Source organism: Phyllostomus discolor, chromosome 7 (assembly GCF_004126475.2).
Source record: "Phyllostomus discolor isolate MPI-MPIP mPhyDis1 chromosome 7, mPhyDis1.pri.v3, whole genome shotgun sequence".
NCBI classification, from domain to species: Eukaryota; Metazoa; Chordata; class Mammalia; order Chiroptera; family Phyllostomidae; genus Phyllostomus; species Phyllostomus discolor.
In genome coordinates, this window is record NC_040909.2 from 113,688,708 (window position 1) to 113,702,518 (window position 13,811).

At 38.5% G+C, this 13,811-nt stretch overlaps 1 protein-coding gene across 8 annotated transcripts in view; it reads right to left on the bottom strand.

Annotated features, from left to right (window-relative positions):
• Positions 1-13,811, bottom strand: part of UBR5 (ubiquitin protein ligase E3 component n-recognin 5) — a 122,928-nt gene that overhangs the window by 33,413 nt on the left and 75,704 nt on the right. For 7 of the 8 annotated variants that reach the window (XM_036031327.1, XM_036031326.1, XM_036031323.1 and 4 more), the window contains exons 23-34: positions 10,199-10,350; positions 9,673-9,768; positions 9,194-9,317; positions 6,868-6,965; positions 5,928-6,076; positions 5,329-5,420; positions 3,996-4,142; positions 3,761-3,879; positions 3,553-3,679; positions 3,102-3,231; positions 1,958-2,118; positions 1,603-1,842 (exon numbers count right to left, since the gene is read on the bottom strand). In XM_036031327.1, coding sequence (XP_035887220.1) covers positions 1,603-1,842; positions 1,958-2,118; positions 3,102-3,231; positions 3,553-3,679; positions 3,761-3,879; positions 3,996-4,142; positions 5,329-5,420; positions 5,928-6,076; positions 6,868-6,965; positions 9,194-9,317; positions 9,673-9,768; positions 10,199-10,350 — 1,635 coding nt within the window. The remainder of the gene's footprint in view (positions 1-1,602; positions 1,843-1,957; positions 2,119-3,101; positions 3,232-3,552; positions 3,680-3,760; positions 3,880-3,995; positions 4,143-5,328; positions 5,421-5,927; positions 6,077-6,867; positions 6,966-9,193; positions 9,318-9,672; positions 9,769-10,198; positions 10,351-13,811) is intronic. The other variant, XM_036031328.1, reaches the window with a different exon arrangement.

The following is a 13,811-nucleotide window of genomic DNA, read 5'->3' on the forward strand; positions in this document are numbered from 1 at the left end:
GAGAATGTATAGCCTGATTTCTAACAGTTTTCAGCAAATCCTAGAAGTGTATCAGCTGACCAGGCTGCCATGGGAGAGCTCTGACATGAACCTGGATTCAGAGTCCAGGGTGCCCTATGGACCTGACAGCGAAGGAAGAGCTGGGGCGCATGGAGTAATGGAGTAATACGAACAGGGAGAGAGCAGATACCCAACCTCACCCCCGATGGAATTCAGGGACTGAGACTTGGCAACTGTCCAAATACTAAAGCAGGCCATTCTTAGTAACACACAGATGTCCAGAAGAGGAAGAAGGGTCTTTAAGGTCTTAAAGATCTTTACAAAAACACTGTAACACACACATACAGTAAGAAAACCAGACTCGAGAAAACCAAATAAAATAAACAAGTATTTTTCTAAAGAGCTCTAGAGCCTTAGAGAGAAAGAACGCATGGACACCGACAACAGTGTGGTAACTGTGGGGGTGGGGAGCTGGAAGAGGGTATGGGGTGGGGCAGGACAAATGGTGATGGAAGAAAAGGTTTTTTAATTATTAAAAAACATATCTCTAGAGCCTTGCAACTCCAAAGTGTGGCTGCTAAACCAGCAGCTTCGGAATTACCTGACAGTTCATAAGAAATACAGAATCTCAGGCCCCACCTAAACCTCCAGAGTCAGCCTCTGCATTTAAACAAAACCCCAAGTGATTTTCATGTACATTAAAGTCTGAGAAGCACTGTGCTACATAAAATACACTACATTTACTTTTAGGTTCCAAACATTCTGACTCAATGAGCTTACAGTCTAGTGATGGAAACTATCAAATAAATGGAAAAGATGGCCTTGGCTGATGTGGCTCAGTTGGTTGGAGTGTCGTCTAGTAAACCAAAAGAAAGGTTGCAGGTTCGATTCCAGCCGGAACGTGTAACTGGGCTGCAGGTTTGCTCCCCAGTTGGGGTGTGTACAAGAGGTATCCAATCAGTGCTTCTCTCTCTCTCTCTCATCATGTTCCTCTCCCTTCCTCTCCCTCCCTTTCCTACCCCTCTAAAATCAATAAGCATGTCCTTGGGTGAGGATAAAAAATAGGAAAAGATGAATGAAATTTAAATAACTTTGTTAACTAGAAACACCTTATTACTGAGGTGTTTTAGCCCTATTCTAGTTAATATGGCTGTTTTAGAGAATATTTAAAACTCATCATTCTGACTGTTATTTAGATTACATATAATTTGCCCCACTAGCCTCTGGGCACAGAGAAAGTTCTATCTTTTCCCTCTTCAACTTGACCTTCCAGCAGTTATCATTTAAAGGGAAGAAAGAGCAGAAAGTAATGTCATCTGTGAAAGTCTTAAGTAACCTTTCTCATCAGATTACTTCATTGGCATAATAAAAACAGTGCCTTTCCAAACCAAAAACAAAACCCACAACTGTACGTCTGTTAAATGTGGAGACACATGCATAATTTTTAAAGTGCCTTCATATGTTCCAAAGTTAAACCTTTACTATTTGTTATACAAATGATCATGTACATCAGCTGAATGTTTATGGAAAGGTTCTGGTACGCCAAACATGACATTTCCAGAGCAAGAATTAATTAGCTTCTATTATCAGGTAGAAATCTACCTGCTAGACTGGTCAGATGACGGTCGTGGAGGCAGGGGTTCCACTGAAAACAACTCCTCGCTGCCCTGCATGGCGTCGATGCTGGTGCTGGCCAGCGTAAACGGCGCGGTGGGGCGTGCGATCCCCATCCTGACGGGGACGATCAGCGACTCCGCCACGTTGCACAGCTCCTCCACAGCGTAGGGCAGCAGTGCCTGGAACACTCGTTTGCATTTCCCAATTGGCTGCGGAATAAAGTTGCTGAAGCAAAAAGGACAACATTGAAATCTTTTATGAATCATTTCATACACAGTGTTATCTTTTTCACAAAAAATTTACGCAGAACACTATGAAAGTCACAAAAAGAATGCCTTACTTTTTCTTTTTGGACGAAGCCATTTCCACACTAAGAATGACAAAAACTCTTGCCACTGAACGCAAAAACCTCATTGTCACAGCGATGGCCTCTTCCCGACGCCCAGGCGTGTATTTGTTTTGGAGTTCTTTCACTAAGGTACCTAGTAGAGTATCTAGAAGCTTTAAAAAATTATAATCAGTCTATTAATGTTGATACACCTTAAAAGATGTTTAGACATTCATGAAATAAAAGGTTCTAACACCTTTTCAGTCCCAAATGTCTGATTTCTTGTTTTCAGTCTCACAGTCCTATGCACAGCAATCAATACTTAGAAGGACAATACAAATATGTCAAGTCCGGGGAAGACATGTTTCACTTATTACAGGGTGCTTACTGAAGCAGCAAAGTAAACTCAAGTATTTACATTAATAAATCCATAATCCCATCCCTCTCACTTAACCATTACTACTTTCTAGCCTCATTTCTATGCGTGGTCTATCATATAGGTATTAATTACAGAGAAGACCCAATTTCATGTTATTTTCTGTTTTTTTTAAATGTTACTTAAAATAACCCTTATTTTTAAATTGCTACATTTCAGTAAGTAGATTAACTGTAATTTGATTCATCAGTCCACCATTATTGGATCCATAAAATATTTCCATTTTTTATATTATTCTGTGACATGATTTTCTCTCTCGTATCATAAATTATTCCCTTAGGACAAGTTCTGAGGGCAGTGATATTTTTATGGCTCTTGACATTGCTAAACTGTTGCCCAAAAGAAGACCAAAGGCCACACCATCCCACAGCACAAGTGCTCTTTTTACCATAACCTCACCGGCACTGGGTTTTGTGCTTTATATTCTTTTCTAATTCCACAGCAAAAAAAGGAGTTCTTAAGAGTCTGCGCTGAGTTACTATTAATTTTATACAATTCTCTCAACATTTTTATACTGTTGTGTTTTTCACACATTTTAGGAATTCATTTAGAATGAAAGGAGCTTCTGCTATTAACTGAGATATTGAAACCACCCCCCAAATTCCATTCCCCTTGATGTACTGCTTAATCAGAGCTATGAGTACTTCTGAGTTTTAACTAGTTGAAGTGTAGGGAAACATCCTTTTCATGTGCTTGTAAATAACCGATCAAAGGGCTTACCAAGATGTCTGCTGTACACTTGACTATAAGGCAGTGAGTGAAGCAGTCCAGCCGAATTGTGCCACTTTGCTGGTTGAGATACACTTGCTCTTCTGGCAAAAGATGGCCTATCCTACTGCTGGCACTCAGGCTGGATGGGGAAGGAAAGACAGAATGCACTGTGATCGCCTACACTAACATGGGAAATACATGAACCTTAAAAAAAAGTAACGAATATGCCCTGGCTGGTGTAACTCAGTGGATTGAGCGCGGGCTGCGAACCAAAGCATCTCAAGTTTGATTCCCAGTCAGGGTACATGCCTGGGTTGCAGGCCACAGCCCCCAGCAACCACACATTGATGTTTCTCTCTCTTTCTCCCTCCCTTCCCTCTCTAAAAATAAATAAATAAAATCTTTAAAAAATAAAATAAATAAATAAATAACTTAAAAAAAAAAAGTAAGGAATACATACGGGTCTTTATTCTCCTGTGACCCAAACATAATCATAGACTTTAACGCATTCCAGTCCTGTAGAACACGCTCTAGCGCAAGCTGGGCAAACCTCGGGGGCTCTAAATCATGATCAGGCATATCTGAATCTAAAGAGAAAAAGAAATTGTGGGTAAGACAAAAATAAACATCTGCTTTTCATATGTGCCATAACTGTAAAATGTACTCACCTTCGGGATTGGCCGTTTTTCGGTTCCGATCCTCCCTGATTCGCGGAGGTCTGTACTGGCAGTGCTCCACCGTCTGCCTGGCGACCGTCTGCACTAGGAAGAGTAAGAGGTGCTCCCCCCTGCAAAACAGAGCACTGCTGTGAGGGTTAAGTGTGTGCTGGGGCGGGGTGGGGAGAGACTACTTGGGTGTGCTGTGCTTTTTCAACCTAATTTAGGTCCTAAAAAGCCCACTTGCCTGCTGTTTGGCAGGGTGACCAGATTAGTGGCAGTGAGCAGGCGGTAAAGCAGATCCAGGCGAGCAGATTTCTGTCCAGCAATTAGAGTTTTACATTTACATTTCTCCCAACAATCGCAGTAGGCTGTCGGTGACGTCCGTTTGAGTCTAAAAAGAATTCACACACAAGTACAAAAACTTTTTTAAAAAGACAAAGGTATATATTGAAATTACGGAGGCATAATTCACTGAAACCAAACAAAAGCCTTGTTAATTTTGAAATGCAAAGTGAGACTTTTTAACATACACGTAATAAGGAGGATTACTTAGTGGTGTGAAGTCTATAAAGCACCACTAAACTCTCCTGAGAAGGGGTGTGTTATAATTGACTTGGGTATAGTCACTTCCCCTGGAATGTCTTCCCTATTTCCCCACAGCCCCAACTCAGTTTAAGTGACCTTCCTATGTACGTACATCTAATGAACCCCCCCAAACCCTTATGGGCAGATGTCTCTTGCTTGTGTCCTCTGACAGGACTGTCAATGCTGTGAGGACAGGGACAATCCTGCCTACCATCACCATAGCTACTCACATAGTGAGTGGACTTACAAGCAATGAATGAATGAAGAACATCACTTTTGGATGTTTAAAATAAGACAAACAGCCAAAATTCTTTTAATGAAAATCATAAATAAGTATCAATATAGTACTTATAATAATTTTCCACCTGTCCCACATAATTATTTATTTTAAAACAGACGATTTTTACTAACCAATTCTCTCAACTACAACTACCTAGGCACCTGCAGCAGTTACAGCCTATGTCCCTATGAGACTCCAAGGCACACGACGAATGTTAGTGCTAGGGTATGTTACTGCTTCTTAAACCTGTGAGAACAAACTAGTCATGGTAAATATGCTGCTGAACTGAAAGGTTATTACATTTAATTTATGATGTAAATGAAGCACAGGCCAAACATTCACTGTGATTCTCTTAATGTGATTTCCTGCTACTTAAACCCTGCTACAGGGGACCTAACTCTTTGGCTGGAGCATACAGACAAAACCATCCTGTAGCTGTATCTCAAAAGATTAATCTGATCCTACTCACAATGTATGATCACATTTCCTGTGCATATTAGCCTACTTTTATTTAAAGAACAAACATTTATCTCAAAGGACACTTTAAATCAAGAGCCATGTTTTAACACATAAACTGGCTTAAAGAGGGCAAGTTGATAAAACCTCTGCTTTCTAAATCATGAAACAAAATATGACTTGGTATAAATTATTTCCACGCAGAAATAAGAACCCAAGCAGTTTATAATATTAGAGTAAATGAGACTGTACTCACTTGCAATCGTGGCCTTTATGACAAACCCTTGCACACTCTGTGCAACAACAGAGAGACTCCAGCAAGCCGCAAGTTCGACACTCAAAAATATCCTAAATTAAAAGAGTATACTTAAAAAGTGATAGATATGCCTCAGCATAATAATTATTTCTGGTATTTTCTACAACAATTCAATCACAATTACAGCAGAGCAAAATTAATGTGCTCTGGAAACAAAGTCATAGAAAGGGACAGCGAATACACATTTAGCGACACCAGACAAAGGCAAATCGTGTATTCCCAGTAGGGCAAAATTAATTTACATCATCCAGAAAAAAAGGAGTATAGTTATAAAATTTATATCAAGAGCTGTGGACTGGATTATATTACCTAGTCAAGATTTCTAATTCTCATGATATTCCATAATTAAGACTCAACTCCTCTGCCTCATTTATTTCAGACTTCAATAAAAATTAATTTTCTTTGGAGAAGTTTATAACTCAGAGTAACATGAAATAATAGATTTGCGATCCCGAGCTACAAACCATAACTCCAGCGACGGTCATGGGGAAAAGAACACTAAAGCCGGCATAAACGCAAGGAAGTGCGAAGCAGCTGACCTGGTTAATGTGCTCTGCTCCGGTCCACGTGAAACTGCAGGTGTCGTTACAACACAAGACGTACAAAGGGGAATCATCAGGGTTGGTGCCTGATGGGCAAACCATTCCCATGAATACGTCTTCCTCTTTCTCACTGGAGGATACTTCAGCTAAAAATATTAAAGAAAGGATTTAATCACAGCCATCCTCTACTTTCCTCAAATGGAAAAGCTCTAACATTTACAGAGTATAAATCAGAAACTACCATATATTAATTTAAAAAGTTGATGTACAAAGTCACCATGCAAGTAAATCCAGCCAATTCTGGTGCAAAGTAAAGCAAAATATAATGCTATCATGACCACTGAAGATGACAGTACGAATGCACCACACATGAGCCACCCAGTCCTTAGCTCTGAACTATGCAGTCAGGATTCAAGGCCTGGCTCTATTGAACAACGTATAGACAATCACATCAACTATTTATAACCAGTAGTTTAAAGAGGATTAACTACTTTAATCTTTTAAAGAATGGATGACAGGAATCGATATTCCTTAATTCTTTCCATTAAGCATGAATTCCAAATTAAAACAAAGAGCAAAATATCTGGCCTATAATTTCTATAAAATTTTATTACTACCACCATTTTAACTACTGGCAGCTTTTATCAATAATCCATCTTTACTTTCAAAAGACAGATTATTACACTGTACATTACGGAAACTTTTTGAAATTTAAGAAATTTATACCAGCTGCTTTTTGATGCAAAGTTAGAAGATATAATACACTTGAAATTTTACACACAAACATATACACAAAGTAATTATCTTGATAGTTTCTAATCAACCATAATTTCCATATACAGAAATAAAGTTTGAATAATTGTGGTGTTATGTGCACAGAACAGAATCTGCTGAGGTTAAAAAATAAGCAACTCATTTGGGACTTGGCACCGATTACCTTTGGCAATCTTCTGGGCTGTTTCTAGGATGGTAATGGCAGCAGGATAAGCTCGGCCACTCACCGCTGACATGAATGGGGTCATCCCTCTTGCATCCCTAAAGTCATAAAAATTATACATGAAAATATTAATTATCAGTTACATTTCCTTACTGATTATAAAAGAAATACATGTTCACGATAAAACAAAAACTACTTTTTTTTAAATTATTTATTTTTAGAGACAGGGGAAGGGAGGGAGAAAGAGAGGGAGAGAAACAGCAACGTTTGGTTGCCTCTCATATGCCCCTACTGAGGCTGGCCTGTAATCCAGGCATGTGCCCTGACTGGGAATCTAACTGGTAACCCTTTGATTCGCAGTCCGGCACTCAATCCACTGAGCCACACCAGCCAGGGCTAGTTATGTTTTGTTAAATAATGTCCCATCACTCATTTGAAAATCACTGATGGTTATTTTCTATTCTCATTTTATCTCATTTAAGAAAGAAAGCCACCTCTGTTGACTCCTTATCTCCTTATTTCCTCTTCTTAGCCTTTAGTGACTATATAGACCAGCAAGGGCTCTGGAGTCAAACTAATACTTTTTAAACATGGGGACAGGAATGGGCTCTATTCATGTGACTTTGATGAGGATTAAATAATTACTTAAAAAGCTTTTAGCACAATGCTTGTGAAATAATACGTACTCAATAAATATTACCTAGTATTATTATGCATTTTCTCTTAAACACACACCTTCAGTACTCTTTACCAAATTTCTAATCCCTCCTGGAATTTCCAAGGAGGGATTCCAACCCCACCCACCTGTGCCTCCCTCTCTCATCCACCATAGCAACTACCACTTCTATGAGGGTAGTACCAACATCTATACCTGCTTACTTGATAAATCTACTTGGGATTTCCCAGGGCTCCCTCACATTCAACACACCTAACGGCTAACATCGTCTTTCTCCCCAAATCTGCTCTCTTCCTGCCTTCTCTATGTCAGCCACCAATATCACTGTCCCTTGCAACTAAGACAAAAAACTTGGATTCTTATGAAATCTTCCTTCTAAACCAATTTTTTTACTTTGCATCTAATCTTTTCCATTTCAACAACTCATTAGTTCAGTTTATTGTAAGTAGGCATATAAAACATAGCCTCAACTCTAGTCTCTACTCTTGCCTAGTTTAATCTTTTTTTCTATCACCATCACACCGTTATCCTTATAACCCCACTTCGATACTACTACAGTCTAAACAAAGTCACTATTCAGGAGATTCAAACCCAAAGAATAGAGGCCAAAGTGGTGGCTTTAATCTAACTTTTCAGATTTACTGGCTACTGTTCTCCTCTGACCATTCATTTTCAATTGGATGAATTACTGTTTCTTAAAATATTTATTCTTCTCCATTTCCATGTTGTTGCTCACTCTTCTCCCTATCCATTCCTCATGATCCTACTCAAACTTCATCTTCATAAAGCTACCTACTACAGAATACTCCCTTCTGTTTACTCCAAAATATATGTGGGTCCCTCCTACCCCAAACTAATGTCTCAGTTCTGGCAGCAAGAGACAGACCAGCGTTGGGATTCCAGCTGTGCCACTCCCCAGTTTTGTAACCCTGGGCAAATTAACTAACCTCTGTGTTTTCCAACGTAAAATGGGAATAATATCACCTATTCCAGACGGTTATTGGTAGAATTAGAAGAGTTAATGCAAGTAGCATTTGGTGCCGATAATGGCTAATTGTTATTAAAATGTTTATTGTTAAGAATTTGTAAAGAAAGATAAACAATCATGCTTAAAGCAGGGATATAATCTATTAATGGTTAATGAGCATTTACCACAGAATACTTATTTGAAAACTCTGCACAATCTCACAATGCAGTCTACGAGCCAAAAAGATCTCCGAAGAAACCATCGGAACCACCTGCACAGTTTTAAAATACAGGTTCCAGGCCCCATCCCAGACCTATGGAGTCAGGCTTCTGGTGTGGAGCTTGGGAGAGAATCTGTATAATTTTTAAAGTTCTCCAGGTGACAGTGATAGAACTGATTTGTGGGTTCACATTTGAGAATAATAAAGCACTGTGATCTTTTTAACATATACACACTCAGATCAAACTAACGTAAAATCATTTTATATTCATTTAGTGTGCACTGTATTTTATGGAGAAGGCATTTTCCACTGAAGAGAGCACAGTAACAGAGGAAATACAATGCTGGGTTCTGATAAATTATTTTAAATTCACATAAGGTAATTGTTGTCACACACCACAAGAAGATCAACTTAAAAGGAGCTAAGCTAAATCATCTTATCAAAAGCATATTAAACTTCTTACTTAGCAGAGAGGAGTTCCCGTAGATAGGGCTGCAGAACAACACTGTCACATAACAATTTCAATATGAAATGAGCATTGGCCTTTCGATCCTTGGATTCCACTACAGATGGCTCTGTGGAAGGACCTGTAATTAAGCAGAGCCACTTGGTAACAAAACAAGAGTAAACAAGACAGAGTAAAAGAATATTCTGAAATAACATACTAAATCTATTAAATGAAGCACCAGAAAAATATCTAGTATTAGTAATAAATTGGTCACTTCATGAAAGAGAATTTTAACATATTTTACAAGTGTCAACTGATGAAATGTATGTACATGTACACCAAAATTTCACTGACGTAGGGAAGAAAATTAGATGCTTTTCAAGCCAAGGAAAGTCACCTTGAGATAAAGCGTGAACCTGTAAAACTTATTTCTGAAAGGAGTTCTTTTATTTTCCAAAAGCCTAATAAGCAAACAAAATATGAGAGATTCTCACCTGGAATGGTGGAGGTGCTTGGTCCTTGACCGGTGCCAGTGGCTGCTGTGGTAAGAGATCCCACAGCAGGGGCCAGGATAAAATCAATGTCACCATCTTTCAGTAAACAGAACAGCAGGATGTATATCATTACAGGCAACACAGCCCTAACACGCTCTTTTAACTGGCCTTATGGCTCTTCTGCGCAAGCCAAACGACAAATCGGACAGAGGTCTGAGTGTGCACTTCTTTCCCTAACTATAAGAGAAGGAATCTCCTGGGTAATTTATTGACTTGTCTCGACATATTACTAGGTAGCTCCTTACCAGTACGGAAACATTTCAATAGAAGATACCTGACAAGAGCTTCTAGAATTTTAATTTTTAAATTACAAACCCCTTAAACCAAATCTTTATAATTAAGTTCATTATAATACATATTAGGCTACTTTAAAATTTCAGATTTCTCAATATTCCATTAAATGTTCAATTACTTTTCTTTCATAACCTTGTCTTTTGGTTAAAAACTAAATAAACTAACACCTTACCAGGATCCATTGCAGGAGGGTCAGGAACCCAGCTAGGGGGCGCTATCGGGGGTGAGACTGGATCCTGATGGTCACTGGACGAGGCTCCAGCTTCGTGTCTACCCAAACCAGCCGCTCTCAACGACCGTCTCATCATTTCCCGCAGTCTCAAACTAGAAGAACGTGGACAAAACCAAAACTCACTACTGTGACCAAACGTAATGAAACAGGTGCACAGAACTTCTCATCTGAGATCAAAGTTTGTTCTACAAGCAAATAGTCCAGGCAAGGGCAGTGAAGTACAAATGCCAATTCTGGAAGCACAGAATAAGTCAGTGAGGAATAAAAATGAAACTGAGGGCTCCTAGTACCCAAGTCAGCATTAAAGCCACTGTATTAAGCTCCCACACAAACTTAAGCGCAGGGAACAAAAGTTGTGGTGAAGTTTAGAAAATAATATTTTATACAGTTAAGACAAATGACAGCTGAATATTGAAACAAAAAACTTTTCTGTCCTCTTTATAATCAGTAAGAATTAAGTTTAGTAATAGACATCAGCGAACAGACTGATTAGCACAAAACTGGCAGAGACTGGTTTAGCCCACTAGATCCCTTTTCTAGGATCTCAAAAGCAACTGAACTAATATCCACAGAATAAGTAGTTTCAAAACAAAGACCAATTTAGATTTATTTTTTATACAAAAAGTTTTTTTAACAGTACATCTTGCATCCCAAGTAAATTAATGAAGGAAAATGGAGCTTGTAAAATGTGTTGTTAGATTAATATCTGGGCATAATATTTTTTCTCCTGCTATTAAAAAAAATACTGCACAGGTGTGCACATCACTAAAAGAAAAAGAAATATTCATAAACACAGACCTCGTTAGGGGAACTGGTAACTACCTACACAAAAATCTATTACCTCCAAATAACAGCTTACAAAAGCTACAAAATTAATACAGTAAGAATTAACAGCAATTAAAAGAGAGCGCATGAGACTAATCCCTTCAACTCAGACACAATTTTAGAGCTGCTAAATGAAAAGAGTAAAAATTCAATTTTAAGGGCCAGGCAACACGTAAGGGATTTCATTCTTCCTTGCAAGTTTAATCCCTAAAATATGACATTTCTGATGTAAAAAACCTAACACCTTACCAGGTGAGCATTATTACGTCTACAAATAAGTAACTTAGATTTTTATTAATATTTGAATTTCTAATTATGATTATTTAATCTGAGAGTAATTGTGTTTTTCCATAGCAATATGTTTCAATTTTATAAGGAAATTTCTATTTCATTTAGAGGCTACTTTCAAGAAATGTCTATTTTACAAGGCTTTTGCATAACGATGTACCTCTGGAAACAGAAACATTCTTTGGAAGACTTTGCCATAAATTTTAGTGTCTCAAATAGTATCTTAGTTATTATAGTATTCACTATTTAAAAATACCTACAGTTAATTGTTATGTTATCAATGTCTTCTCTCTCCCAATTTAGAAATCTGAGCTTAAGAGTTTTAAGATGGGGAGGGGAGCAGGGCACAGTGATTATTTCATCTGAAGTCACATTTCTGTCTGAAGACATCACCCACGGAGAAAGCAGGCTCCTTACCAGTGACAGCACACACCAGGGTGACTGTCCACTGTGACGCTCCTATGCCATTTCAATTAGGCTCAACACAGACCCTCAGCGTCCTGAACGTATCTTACTCAACCACACACAGAAAGAAAAAAAGTCAGCTATAATTGGGAGGCACTGCAAGTAACCTGAAAATAAATGCAAGTTTTGGGCTCATCAAGAAGGCTTACACCAGGTTCACAAACTCTATGCCTTCTGGGCCCAGGTGATAAAATAAGTAGAGGAAAGGGCAGTCAGGTATAAGAAGTAGGAAGTAATGGCAAACTAGCAGTGCGCATGCTCATCTAAAGACATTCAAATTTTAAAGAAAAAAAAATTTAACATTGCACAGGCCAAACAAAATGTATGTGAACTACTCTCCAATCTCTAGCTTAGAGCAGATTAAGAATAAGTGAAGGTAAATGGAGACCATAGTCTCATCTTGAACTTGCAAACTCCCAACTTTGTTGTTGTGGTGTAGACAATTCAATATTAAATGAGGGGACCATTCCTTGTCATTAAAAAAAAGTTGTCCTTAACCTCTTTTCTTCATTAGGTCTTGGAAACATTTTTAAGTACAATGCCCAGCTCCTCATACAGATTCTTTAAAAACAAAAACAAAAAACAAAAAAAAGAAAATTATTCTTCAAGATGTTGTACACAATTCATGAAGATTCACCTGTATCCTCAGTGGCTGAGGACAGTACTGAGAAGATACCACCTTGGCTGCTAAGGTTCAGAGTTTTGACATTTCTTCGTATAGGCTTGCCTGGAAGTCATCGTATTTTCTGACAATATGGAAGAATTCAAGGATGATGTAATTTCCTCTTTGTAAGCACGTTATATCCATGCTACAGAAGCCTTAGAATCCAGTCATGTTCAAACATACCACTGTGACAAAAAAGCGAAGGTCATGTGTCTTCCAGATTAACAATCTCTAGAGTACATACACCTGCAATCAGATGCATCAATCAAGCTTTCCACTAAATCTGCCCTTTGTACTCAGGAACTATTGAGTCACATAACAAAACTTCTGAGTCAAATCATCATTTGAAGGCATTTAACAGTACTCCAGTCAACAGTTTTGAGCTTACAGCTCATGAATCCCAGCCTGCATACTCATCAAGGGGCATCGCCTAGAAAATCCAGTGTGGGCTAGAGGAGGGTTTCACTTCAGTGAAGCAGAGTCTGTGGACTTCCTACCGCCCGGCGTGGATAATAAGACTCCTGTGCTTTCATCTGTTCAATCGGCAGCCCTGAGTTTGAACTGGGTAAGAGCACTGCAGTGAAATCTTCGGCAAATGCCTCAAAGGAGCTTACTCTGCAAATTATTTCTGTGAGCAACGCATCACCCACTCTTGAAGCTCCTTTTAGTCTTTGCCTTCAAAATAATCCTTATATGAAAAAAAGATGCCGGCAGCACTGGCATTGGACCAACCATATCACAGTCCAACTTGATTTGCACCTGTATTCTCCCTGAGGAAATGAAATACCTGAAATAATTCAGACACTAATTTCTTCATGAAGCATTTAAGTTGCTCTCCATTTTTAATCAAATACTTTGTCTGCTCAGTGTAATCCTAAACAAATAAGCTGGTCATCATTTCCATTTCGTATAGTCTATATAATGTTTTTGTACTGATTTAAATTATAATTTGGTCACCTAAAGAATAGTGTTTGATAAATCTCACCTCAGGATGTTTTTGAACCTGGGAAGCTATAAACCTGGTACCAATTTTAGAGGAATCGTTTTTAAAGGGACAGTTGAATATGTAACAGAAAACAGGCAAAAAACCCCTCCACTCTGGGTAGACTTTCCAACTGCCACGTCAGCACAGTGAGCAGTGCTTCCGTCCATGGTCTGTCAAGTGTCCAAGAACTCTGGCTGTCAGGTCTAATGTACGTGTGCTTTTTCTTCAGGAGAACAACTATATCCTGAATTCTCTGTATTGGTTACCTACTCAAAAACCTAGTAATAATTTTTAACATGTTATTTAGCTTTGCCCATCCCAAAACT